The 13703-nt window shown below is 46.1% G+C and overlaps 1 protein-coding gene across 1 annotated transcript in view; it reads right to left on the minus strand.

The window, feature by feature from the left end:
* Positions 1–3479, minus strand: part of TTC12 (tetratricopeptide repeat domain 12) — a 46684-nt gene extending 43205 nt beyond the window's left edge. Inside the window, exon 1 of the mRNA XM_065881896.1 lies at positions 3422–3479. Within this exon, the coding sequence (XP_065737968.1) occupies positions 3422–3479 (58 nt within the window). The remainder of the gene's footprint in view (positions 1–3421) is intronic.
* Positions 3480–13703: the final 10224 nt, after the last annotated feature.

A 13703-nucleotide genomic window follows, 5' to 3' on the forward strand; every position in this document is an offset into this window, starting at 1 on the left:
GAGTCCTCTTCTCTTTTTCTACACCTTTCCCAGGAATTCCTGTTCCCTCCTACGGCTCCAAATACCATGCAGATGCCACTGCTTCCTAAGTTGACCTCCCCAGCCCACTCTCTCTCTCTCTCTCTTAGGCTCAGACTTACAAAGCCAACTGCCTTCTGAACAGCTTCACTGGGATGCCTTACCTATCTGCCTATCCTCTTTCTCCCCAGACTGTTCCTCCTTCAAATGCCCCTATCTCAGCAGATGGTCCAACCATCCACTTGTCATTCAATCAAGACTCTCAGGCTCATCCTTAAGCCTTCGTTCTCCCTCCACCTTCACAGCCATCAACACTAAAGCCTGTCAAGTAAGCTCTGAATTATGTCTCCAATCTGTCTACTTGTGTCCTCTCCAGCCAGTCTCTTCTCCCTGGAGCACTGTAACAGCCTCCTAGCTGGCTCTCAGCACCTGTTTGCTTCTCCCCTCCAGTGTACCACTGCCAGAGTGACTTTTCTAAGGTGTAAATCTGACCATGTTTCTGCTCTGAGTAAACCCTCCAAAGGATTCCCATTGCTCTCAGGATAAACACGAATTCCTTACTGTGGCTTCCAAGGTCTTTCCTGATCTGGCCTTTCTGGACTCGGATGGGACCCTTCTCTCCTTGATCTCTTCTCTCCAGCTGTACTGAGCTTTTTAATCTTTCCGTTTCTCAAAAGCACCACACTTGCTCTTAACTTCCATCTTTCCTATGTACTTTCTCCCCATTTAGAATACTCCCCTACCCTCTCCCCAGTGGCCAACTCCTACTCAGACTTCAGATTTGTGCTTAAATCTCATCCTTTAGGGAAGCCTTTATTTGTGGGCTGAATTGTGCCCCTCTTCCCCAATTCATATGTTGGAGCCCTAATCCCCTCAGTGTGACTGTATTTGGAGACAGAGCTTTTAAAGAGGTCATGAAGGATAAATGAGGTCATAAGGGTGGGGCCCTAAACCAATTGGATTGATGTCCGTATAAGAGGAGGAAGAAACACCAGGGATGTGCACACACAGAAAAAAGACCATGTGAGGACACAGTAAGAAGGGGGTTGTCTGCAAGCCAGGGAGAGAGGACTCAGGAGAAACTAAACCTAATACCTTGATCTTGGACTTCTGATCTCCAGAACTGTGACAAAAATTAATTTCTGTTGCCTAAACCCCCCAGTCTGTGATATTTCGTTACAGCAGCCCATCAGACAACTCCCTAAGAGTCTCTTGCATTTTACCAATCTCTCTTTGTAGCATACATCACCCTTGAAATCACTTGTTTAATATCTGTTTTCCCCACCGGACTGTAGGTACCATGAAGGAAAGTAATTCTTATTCATTGTTACTGTATTCTCCAGGGTCTAGCAATGCTCAGTACACAGCAAGAGCCCAAGAAATGAATGTATAGAATCTATACATATGTGGCTATATAAATTTAAATTCCTTATAAACGAAATAGAGAAATTCACTTCTTTAGTAGCACTAGCCACATTTCAAACTCTCGAGAGCCACTTGTGGTCACTGGTTACCACAGTGGACAGTGCAGATTATAGAACATTTCTATCATCACAGAAAGCTCTATCAGACGGCACTGATATAAATGATATGGAAATGAACTTGGGGTATGAATGAATGTTAGCCAGGTAAAGAAAGACCGGGAGGCAGAGGGAAGGACAAAGGCAGCAGGCAGAGAATGAAGGGTCAGGGGGTATGTGGGGAACCGGAAACAGTCTGTAGCTCAAGTGTGAGGTAGGGGGAGGTGAGAGGTAAGGCCTAGGTCACGGGAGGACTTAGGTCCTGATGAGAGCATGAAATTTATTGGGACTGCGGGGAGAAGGCAAGCAGAGAAATGGCTGGGTCAGATTTGCATTTTAGATACATTACCCTGTGGGGAGTGTAAGCCTGAAGGCCGGGGAAAACAATCAGGGGGTTGTTGAAATCGTCTGGATAAGAGAACCAGAACAAAGGGAGGTTGCAGAGGTGGGAGCTGGAGGGAGAAGGCAAACCTGAGGGCTCATTAAATTAAGGGCTGAGAGGTGAGAGGAGGCCAATGTGACTTGTAAATCTGGGGACAGCAGTGCCACCAAGTGAGACTAGAACGAATGGGAGAGTAGGAGAAGAAGGTTTTATTTGGCACTGGGAGGGGACAGAGAAAGAGATGATCAACTAACCTTCGGACATATTAAGTTCATGGTGCTTGAGGGATACAATGGGTGTGACAGTTGGCATAGAGGCTGAGGCTCAAAAAAAGTGGCTGGTGGGCTTCCCTGGTGGCGCAGTGGTTGGGAGTCTGCCTGCCGATGCAGGGGACACGGGTTTGTGCCCCGGTCCGGGAGGATCCCACATGCTGCGGAGCGGCTGGGCCCGTGAGCCATGGCCGCTGAGCCTGCGCATCCGGAGCCTGTGCTCCGCAGCGGGAGAGGCCACAGCAGTGAGAGGCCCGCGTACCGCAAAAAAAAAAAAAAAAAAAGTGGCTGGTAGCAATTAAGATGTGGGGTCATCACAAGGGTGGTAGCTAAAACCACATGCTTGGGCTCGATCACCTGAAGAGAAAGGCGAGCAGTGGGCCAGGCCAGAACAACATTTGGGGGATGGGCCAAGGAGAAGCAGCCCATGACAAACCCAAAGAACACCCTAAGGATGTACCATCTATGAAGTTGCCTGAACTATTTTTAAAACCATTTTATTCTTTAGACCCATACAGCCTGTGAGAAGCAGCAACTTCAATATATTTCTATTTGATATGTAAGGTTTGTTTCACTGCTGATATTCTTGTCTCTATCCTCAAACAAGCTCCCTGAAGTCTGAGCAGGGACTGAGTGCTTTGGAGTCTCCTGTGTGTGATCTGTGTGGTCAGAGTATGTCCTTTGAGATTCCACCTGTCTAAGTTGAAGAAGGGTCTTCCTGCCTAGAGGAAGAGAGACAGGAGTATGACAACCAGCAGCCATCTATGTAATGTGATGGACCCTGAGGGAAAGCCTTCTGACTTTGCCTCTGCAGCTCAAAACCAGGAACGGCTCTCCCCTAAAACAAGAGGGATTTCAGACCGATCAGTGGGGCTCCTGAGTGATCTTCTCCAAGGGGACAGTAGGCTCATTGGTGATGGGGAAATAGAAGCTCCTTTTGACCTGACTCTACACAGAAGGGGAGAAAATACAAGGAAGAGCTGTCAGCCTGAATTCAATCAGAATGTTAGCAGCTTCTCTGATACCAATTAACAGCCAAAAAATATTACCCCCAGGCTCCAATATTACTTGCTTCTCAATACCCCTTCTGTTTAATCTCAAGAACGTTTTTTTCCTTAAGAGTCATAAACCTGTCAGGCAACCCATGAACTAACTTAGAGTAATCATCTCTCTTTAACAACTCCACCTCCCTAAAGTAAAATTTAATTAGTATATGATTTACTGGTACTTACTGATTTCATCTACATTTTTAAGAAATTTCTGCAAGTCCTCCTCTTGATAGTCAGCCATTGTGGACCAGAATCCCTGAGAGAGGCAGCATAAATGATGAAAATTAATAATAATAAAACTAAACAGAATTTGTCAGGCTGATTAGCCTTCTAAAACTAGGAGCCAGGTAATTACTTTCAAGATGGATTTGTGTTTATAAAAGTCATGAATAACAAGCAGGGTGATCTATTATACTCTGACTGCTGTTAAGGCCAAGGGACCCTCATTATGTGTGGCGATATTTCTGGAAAGTTGCCAGCCTCCCTCCAATGGGGAAAGTGCTCTGCAAAATGTCCCTACAAAGCCAACATCAGCTGCTGTGAGTCAGGGACCCGGCTTGAAGGCGGCCAGGTGGAGAGCAGTTGACAGGCCACCAGAGACGGAGAAGGACACTAACGCTTGACTTTGATCATGACAGGCTGGCCCAGCCAGAAGCTTTGGACCTGGCTGTGTGACAGGTAACCAAAAATGGGCCAATTTACATCTAAATGTCCAAACTATTCAAAATATAAGCCTCTGGCTTATTCCTGAGGAGTGAAGAGAAGCTACAAATTGCATGGAGGGATTCGAACTTGACAGCCCTGCACGCCCCTCTCTTCTCCTCCCCAAGTCCTTTAGCTGGATCACCACTCTGTTGTTTTTGAGTGAAAGGCCTCATGCTACAGCCAGTGGTTCTCAAAGGTCCATCCACAGACCATAAGAATCATCCAAAAACTGGTTTAGCCTAAGATTCTTCAGCCTTAGCCCAGAGCCCCTCAGTTAGTAAGCCTGAGAGAGTACCCTGGAATGTATAGTTTTAAACACCCTCCAGGTGATTCTGATTTACAGCTAGGTTTAATAACAGTGTAGCCAAATAAGGCACCTTTAACTGGAAATTTGAAATCTGCCAGGAACAAGCTGTGAGTTATTTGATCTGAGATTCCACCAGTTATAAGCTGTGCTACCTCAGCTAAAGTCACAACCTCTCTGACCCTCAGACGCCTCATTCGTTCTATGGAAACTATAATACAAACAGAGGGCTGGGACTTCCCTGGTGGCGCAGTGGTTGAGAATCTGCCTGCGAATGCAGGGGACGCGGGTTTGAGGCCTGGTCTGGGAGGATCCCACATGCCGCGGAGCAACTGGGCCCCTGAGCCACAATTACTGAGCCTACGCGTTTGGAGCTTGTGCTCCGCAACAAGAGAGGCCGCGACAGTAAGAGGCCCGTGCACCGCGATGAAGAGTGGCCCCCACTTGCCACAACTGGAGAAAGCCCTCGCACGGAAACGAAGACCCAACACAGCCAAAAATAAATAAATAAATAAATTTTAAAAAACAGAGGGCTATCTGGGGATTAATTTAAAGCACCAGGTTGGCAATGAGTGGTTACTGCAAGACATCCTTATCTATAAAACAGGGCTGGGGACCTCTGGCTTAACTAAATGATCGCTAGGTTTCTTTCCAGCTCTTAACAATTCAGGCTCCCGTGGAACTGAGGCCTAGTAAAGTGAGTTGACTTGCCCAAGGTTAGGAGAGGCAGAAGGCAGGCTCAGAACTCCAGCGGGCAGGCGCCAAGCCCTCTGCTCCCAGGCCAGGGTCTACGGGCGCGCCATGCCCGGGCAGCGAACCCACGACGGGACGAGAAGGCCAGGGCACGGTGATGCCCAAGGCGTCCGACGGTATCCACTTCACCGGGAAGGAGCCTGCGCCCCGCCTGCAGCCAGAAGACCCGCTCGCCCCAAATGCCCCCTCCCCGGCCGGCGCAGAGGGGCGGGGCCGGCGGCACCGTTGCCCGGGCAACCGCTCCAGAGCGTCCACCGGCTGAGTGCCCGCCGTGGAGGTCCCCGCGGCCCTCAGCTGATACCGTCCCATCCACCGGGGCCCAAACCAGCGTCCTCTGCTTGGCTCTGACGGCCAGATCAGGACCAGCACCAGGGCAGACCCCGGCCACCCCGCTACACTGACCTGACGCGCCCAGAGCTGGACAGGAAATGGCGGTTGTGGGCGGGCGGTGACCGACCTAGGCTGAGGAGGGGCGGCGCCAAAGGGCCAGGGGCGGACTTGGCCCCGTGCTCTGACGCGCGCTGCGTTCTAGTTCCGGAGCGCGCAGCCAAGTTCAAGGCCGAGCTGGGGCGTGGGAAGCCCGCAGGGGACCGGGGAAGCTGAGGGGAGCAAAAGAAGCCCGAGTGACCTGCGCTGATCCCTAAATCAGCGCCAGGTTTTGGCTTCTTTGTTTTCTGGGGTTGGAGGGTGTGTCACTTGCATTAGCTTAATATCCCTGGCCCGGAAGAGGGAAGGTCTGCAGCGTACTTGGGAGAGGCAGGCTTGGGTGTGAATCCGATTTTACTTATTAGTGTACGCGAGACCTTCGGAGAGGAGAGTTATGTGATCTCTCCGATCTTCAGAGTTCTCCTTTATATAAAAAATGGAGAAATGGCACTTTCTCATAAGATTTACGGTTAAGGTTCCAGGCACCTAGTCAGTAGGGGTAAGTGATGGTTATTATCCAGGGAATCATAGCATTTAGAGCAGAATGAGACAATGGACACATTCACAGAGAGAGAGAGAGAGAGAGAGAGAGAGAGAGATTGATTTATTGTAAGGAGTTGGCTCACATGATTATGGAGGCTGAGAAGTGCACCAGCTGCAGTTGGCAAGCTGGAGACCCAAGGAGCCAATGGTGTGAGTTCCAGTCCAAGGGCCTGAGAACCAGGAGAGCTGATGATGGTGTAAGTTCCAGTCCAAGTCTGAGTGCAAAAGCAGGAGACCAATGTTCCTGCTACTACAGTCAGGCAGAGAGAAAGAATTCTATTCGGGCCTTCACCTGATTGGATGAGGCCCACCCACAGTGGGGAGAGAGATGTGCTTTACTCAGGCTATGGATTCAAATGTTAACCTCATCCAGACACACAGACAAACCCAGAATAATATTTAAACAAATATCTGAGCACCCTTTGGGCCAGTGATCCATAAAATTAACCATCACGAATATCCAGTCACCAGACCCAAAGAGCTTGTCACGTAAGGGGATTAAAGGTCAATAAATAATCAAATTCTCACTGTGGTAAGTGCTCTAAGAAGTAAAGGGTGAAAAACAAAAGTAGCAAAGGGTACCATGAAAGCTGAGTCTCAAACCTTGGAGATATTCCCTGAGGACGTGACGTTTACACTGAGACTTAAGGGATGAGTGGGCATTGACCAGCTGGAGAGGGAAGTGGAAGCAGAGGGGGCAGGATGGGCAGTCAGGAAGGAGCCTGGCAAGGACAAGGAACCAACAGGAAGCCAAGCTTGGCTGCGGCTTAGAGAGCAAAAGTAAGTAGTGCAAGATGAAGCCGGGCCCAGATCACACAGGGCCTTTGAGAAGTTCTGGGTCTCTCTCCTAAGTGCCACAGGCAGCTTTTGAGGGGTTCTAGGAGAGGGGTGACATGCTCAGAGTTTTCTTTTTAGAAAATCATTCTGGCTGCAATGTGGAGAATGATCTGGAACGAGGCCAGGGGGACACTGGGAGACAAGTTAGAGATTGTTGACAGCGTGTATTGGTAGAGGGAATAGAGAGGATTAGATGAATGTGCCATGTATTTTGGAGAGGGATTTGACAGCAGGGAAATATTAACAATGACATTAGGTTTCTGGCTTGAGCCAGAATAGGGCTCTCTGTTGGCTGAGATGGAGAATATTGGAGGAGAATCAGGTGTGGAGAAAGGTGATGAGTTCAGATTTATATTCAGTTCAAGATGCCTGTGAGTTATTCAAGTGGAGATGTTGAATAAATTAATTGTTCTTTAATAGTTACTCTCCTCTTCATCAGATTTTCCAAGTTTTAGCAAAGCACAGGCACCTAGAATAGACTGTATTTCCCAGCTTTCCTTACACATGACAGTCCAATTAAATATAAGCAGAAGTGGTGGGTGCTACTTCTAGGAAGTGTCCTAAAAAAGGATTCCCTTCTTCTTACCTTTATTTCTTGTTTGTTGGAATGTGGACACAATGGCTGGAGCTGGCTCAGCCATTTTGGACCATGAAGTAGAAGCAGTATATTGAGGATGGAAAGCCACAGGTAGAAGGAGCCTGTGTTCTACTGATCATGGAGTTACCATACTGGATTTTGGACTACCTAACTCCATATTTCTGTATAGGAAAGCTGTTTAACCCCAACAATACATCAGGTTCTGGGAATCTAAAGACTTCTGTCTTGTTAGAATCACTGCTATGTTGGGTTTTCGGTCACTCCCAGCCAAACCTAACGTTAACTGATATGGAAGACGCTATTCATTTATTCAACTAACTGCTTTTAAAGTTGATATCAATTTTTTTGGTGATAAGTCCTTCCAAATAGTCCAAATGATGTTATGCATAAAAATAGAAATATTGATATTTTAAAATAAACATGTCAATTGTAAATAACTTTTGTCCGAAGGACTCTAAACACCAGAGAAATTTGACACTGAGATCACACAATTAAAAAGCACATGAATAATGTTTTATGTCAGAAGTTATTTTTGGAGTTAGAAGTTATTTTTTTCTCTTCAGTCATATTTCCATTTTATAGCCCCCCCCCCCACACCCACACTCAGAATACTATCCTAATATAGGACGTTTTTATGCCTGAATGTCTTTCGCTGATCATCTCACCATAATTCTCTGCCACAGTAATATCAACAAATATTGTTGGAGTATTTGCTTTAACCAGATACCATACTATAAGTCAGGGGCCCAGCCCCAGTCCTCACACAGCCCAGTGAGGAAGATAGATGCATAAACAAATTCTTCTTTTTTCTATATTTTTTAATTGAAGTATAGTTGATTTACGATGTTGTGTTAATTTCTGCTGCATAGCAAAGTCATTCAGTTATATATACATTCTTTTTTTTTTTTTTTTTGCGGTACGCGGGCCTCTCACTGTTGTGGCCTCTCCCGTTGCGGAGCACAGGCTCGGAACGCGCAGGCCCAGCGGCCGTGGCTCACAGGCCCCGCCACTCCGCGGCATGTGGGATCTTCCCGGCGGACCGGGGCACAAACCCGTGTCCCCTGCATCAGCAGGCGGACTCTCAACCACTGCGCCACCAGGGAAGCCCTATATTCTTTTTTTTTTATATGCTCTTTTCCATTATGGTTTATCATAGGATATTGAATGTAGTTCTCTGTGATATGCAGTAGGACCTTGTTGTTTATCTATAAACAAATTCTTATAGAACCGTGTGATAAGGACAGTGACAGTCTAGCACTTAAGGAAGAAGTAAGGAGGAGGAAGTGGTGTCAGGCAAGTTCCCTTAGAAATAGGAATTGGCACAGTTAATGTGGAAGCTGGGAGTGTGCACAGTGCTCCAGGCACAAGCAACAGACTGAGCAGAAGTTTGGAGTCAGGAAACACTGTGCTGTGTGTGAGAAAATAGAAAAGTTCAAGGCGGGAGTGGTAAGAAATGAGCCCAGAGGTGTGGGCAGGGCACAGGGTATCAAGGAGGGAAGCCACAGGAAGAGTATGAAGCAGGGAAGAGACAAGGGAAGAGCCCAGGAAGAGCCCAGGCTCAGGGCGAGATACCTGAGCAGGAGGGATACAAGAGAGGGGGCAGATGTGTGTGCTCTAAGGTGAGGCTGGAATAACAGGACTCAGCAGACACAGGCACTCGTGGCATCTTCGAAGTCACTTCCATCCTAATGACTCCTACATGGATGTCTGTCAAGCCCACATTTCACTCTAAGCCCCATCCTGATAAATCCAACAGGATAACTAGACTATGAATCTCTTGAGAGAAGGGATTTTTTTTTTTTATCTTGTCTTAATTTCCCCAGCACCTGGCACTTAGTTGGAGCCTAAAAGAAAAGATGTGTTGTGGAAGTGAGTTAATCTCTTGCCCTGCATGGAGGAAGGTTCAAATCTAAGTTATTCTAGATGGAAAAGGATTACAAGTGCTTATAGTTTCCCTACCCCAGGCTTCCCGGAGAAGTCCACCCAGAGGACAAACATTGCGGCAGTCACAAAATACAACTTAGGGTAAACTTCATACTTGACAGATTGATCACTTTAAAGTCAGAAGTCCTAGGAAGGCTGGGTGGTGATAAACTGTCCATGAAGATGCCAGTTTTCCTCCTTTCAGGCGCACAGTAGGGTCTCACCTCCCTGTGGCCAGGTGACTTGCTTTGTTCAGTGCCATGGTGGGAAGAAATGAAATGGGCAGAAGCCTTTAGGGGCCAGAGTGTGACTCACCATACATAGCCAGCCCTTTCCCCTGCCCCGCAACTAGAGGGTGGAGTCTGTGTCTGGTGGAGTCTGTGTCTGCCTGAGTCCCTGAGTGAAAGGACATGGACCATAGTTGCCCATCTACCTTTGATGGACATGCAGCTCAAGTGAGCAATAGACTTTTCTTGTGATTGGCAAACATTTTGGACCTGCTTGTTACACAGCATAACATAGCCCTTCATGTCTAATAGGCCCACTCAGACCATTGTTCTTCACTTGATACAATGACAAAATCTAGGGACCTTGTGCATGAACATACATAGATTATGATCACTGTGATTTATATTTTAAGTGTCAATGTCTGCCAATATTCAGGAAAACAGACTTAAAATGTGTGTGACACATTTCAAATATATTCCCCCTAGGGAACCTGCTATTTTCATCCTACCTGAATCCCTCGTGTGGTACTTAAATTTTACTTTTTCTTTATGTCCTCAGTAAAAAGTTGGAGAACATTTAGTCACTTTCCACTGTATAATAAACCTGGACTTGGAGATCATTTAAGCTGGTTCTCCTCTCTTTTACTCTGCTCTCCTTTTGTGTAAATAATTCTAGCTGTTTGCCTTTTCTCATCAATCATAATTTATAAACTTAGGAGAAATAAGGAAGAAAAAAAATTCTTTTCCTGAGGACAAATGCGTGAGGAATAAAAGGAACTGTACATTTGCCAGCTGGATAGAAAAGTTGCAGACAAGGTCAGCCTGGAGCCAGGAGCCAGACAGACCACAAAGATGTCTGTTGGGCAACCCCATCACCATGGGTGCTGGGACTACAATTCACTTGGTTACTTTGGCTTCAAGTAACCAATTCACTTGGTTACTTTGTCTCTTCCCTCCCTAAAGAGAATTCAAAAATCACATTTGATTTTTTTCCCTCAAACTTATGTCCTTTATTTGAAAAGCAGCTAAAATTCTTGCCTCTTGGACACGCTTTGCTCTCTCAGTTCCCACCTTACTATAGATGAAGAAATCATTTCAGGATCTAGTCATAGATTTAGTCTGTGTGCCCATAGGGAGCAAGAGTCTTCTTTGGGATTTCTATGCACAATTAATGACATCACAGTTACAACAGCAATTACAACAGTGACGATAATAGCTAACACTCGCTGAGCTGCAATGTGCCAGGCATCTCACTCAATCCTTTGTAGGCATTATCGAACTTCAATCTCTCAATAGCCATACAATTCCTATTTCCATTTCACAGACAAGAAATGCAGCCAGGGAGGTTGTGTGGTTTGCCAGAGGCTGAGCCAAGATGTGAAACCTGGTCTGAGTGGCCCCCTAGCTCATACTATCCTGTCTCACTACACTCCCACGTGTCAGCCTCCCCTGGAGAGCTGTTTTCTGGGGGGTTTTTTGGCGGCGCTATGCTGCTTGCAGGCTCTTAGTTCCCTGACCAGAGACTGAACCCATACCCCCAGCAGTGGAAGCACAGAGTCCTAACCACTGGACCCCCAGGGACGTCCCTGGAGAGCTGTTTTAAACTTGTATCATCAAGGACCACCCCTGAAGCCTCAGGCCCTAGCTCTGTCTCATGGATGTATAAACCTCGGGACAGGGTACTCCAGGTGCTTCACAGGCTGGTCCAACCCTCCACAGGTGATGGATGCATGTTTTCTGTAGCCAGAGGGCCATGTCTCCCACTCCGTTAAGAAAGAGAGGGTGACTCCAACAGTGTCCTTCTTTGGAGCCTTTTCTGTGGCTCGTGGGACATCTCTGCCTGAAAAGGGAAGGGGAATTGAGTGCCAGATGGAAGCCCGTCTCTACCTAGTGTGGAGCGGCACTGCCACCGTGTGGACAGACTGGCTGCGCCTGGACAAACGCAGTGGTAGAGAAAGCAGAGGAACTCCTGGGCAGTCAGCCCCTGTTCAGGCATTTATCTGATGTTTGTTGAGCACCTAATATTGCCACGAATTCGGCTAGGCTCCTTCTATTGCTGCTACCGCTCCTGCCGTGGGGAGGTTCCTTCTCTGGGTAGGAAATTAAATGATGTCAACGATTTAGGCTGTAGTGAATGTTTAACATTTATTCGTCATTTATTTGGGGTACTTTCATCTAGGGCTGATTTGCACCACTTAGAAATTATAGATACACCCAATTTGTGCAGGGCGATTTTCTTTGCCTCCAAGGTTTTGGAAACAAGAGGATGCAGAGAAATATAGGGCTCCAGAGTGACTTACTCTATGTTGATTGTTATGAAAGGCGAATATGTATTTCTAGCAAACACTGTTGCTTCTTTTTGTCTTAACAATTTAATAGCATATTAAAAGCACACCATAGAAACAGAAAGTAGAGAAAAACAGAAAATCATTCATGATCTCTTTATCCTGACAGCATCACTATTAACATTTTGATATATTTCCTTTTTAATTTTTTTCTGCACTTTTGGGCATCGATGTAACCATGTTGCATATGATGATGTATTTCACTTTTCTGACATAGCACAATATCATCATCATAATAGCTGATACATTCTGCTCACCCATGATGTCCTAAGCCCTTTATTAGGGGCTTTAAGTGTCATCTCATGAACCCATATAACAACCTTAGGAGATGGTATTATTATCCCCCTTTTAATAGAAAAGACAACTGAGGCTCAGAGGGGATCGATATAGCTCTTGCCTCTCATAAGGCTGTCCCATGTCATGCATCGTTTTAGTAACGATCATTTAATCTCTGCAGTGCGTTCCACTTATCCACGCACTGCACTTCGCCTACCTACTTGCCATCATTTTAGATCTTTGCTTGCTGCTAATATCGTTGGCTGATGTAAACTTTGCTGCAACACGCGTCCCTAACTCATCTTTTTACATAGCTAGGATGAATTTCCTAGGGTAGCTTCTCAGAAGTGGGTTTCTCAATCAAGATGTTGAGTCTTCTCATGGCTGTTGGTATTTACAAATTGCTTCTCAGTGGGGTTGGGCAAACTTGTGCACATTAGTCCCACCATCGGTAATGTAGGAGAGTGCCAGTTTTGCAGCATCCTCACCAGCACTGAGTGTTAATTTTTTCCAACCTAAAAGATGGTAAATGGTTTGATAAATAAATCTGTGACAAATGGATTGTTTTGCCTGTCATTTATTACCAGAGAAGGTGAAGTCACTTACTTTTTACCACCTGCACAGGTATTTTCTACCTCGTTTTGCACAGTCCAAGAAATCTCTGAGGTCTGGGACCCTCCTAAACCAGGAGTTTTAAACCTAGGGTCCGGGGTCCATGGATAGAATTCTGGGACCTGTGAACTTGGTTGGGAAATAATTAGACCTTTGTTTTTACACACCTGTCACTGAAGTAGTACCCCTTTCATTGTTAATATAGGCAGCAAATCTCAGTGGTATTAGCAGTAGTGTGTCATCATTTATGCTCAGCAACAATTTGAAATTAGTTATTAGACATGCTGCTAGAACTTGTGTTTTGATGTGTTAATAAACAAACACATTTATTAACATACCACACATTCATTTACAAAATATTTTGGTAGTTGTATTTCAGTATAATTCTTTTCCTTTGTAATGTTGTATGTTTTATTTTATTTTTATTTATTATTTATTTATTTTTTTGTGGTACGCGGGCCTCTCACCGCCGTGGCCTCTCCCGCTGCGGAACACAGGCTCCGGACGCGCAGGCCCAGCGGCCATGGCCCACGGGCCCAGCCACTCTGTGGCACGCGGGACCCTCCCGGACGAGCCCGTGTCCCCTGCATCGGCCGGCGGACTCCCAACCACTGCACCACCAGGGAAGCCCTGTATGTTTTATTTTTAAAATAAAAAAGTTAAATTTAAAAATGCTATTCTGAGAAGGAGTCTGTAGGCTTCACTTGACTAACAGTGGTGTCATAGCAAAAATAAAGTTTAAAATTCCTGTCCTACAAATCTTCATTATAGAAGAATTCCAAATAATAAATGTAAATACTACCCCTCCAGATGTAGAACTCAATTCCTTTCCCCTTGAGTATCCACTGGACTAAGTGATTCACTTCTAAAGAACAGCACCAGGAAAGGGAAAATAGTGACTCCACAGTGGAGAAGC

Source organism: Phocoena phocoena, chromosome 8 (assembly GCF_963924675.1).
Source record: "Phocoena phocoena chromosome 8, mPhoPho1.1, whole genome shotgun sequence".
Classification (NCBI taxonomy): Eukaryota; Metazoa; Chordata; class Mammalia; order Artiodactyla; family Phocoenidae; genus Phocoena; species Phocoena phocoena.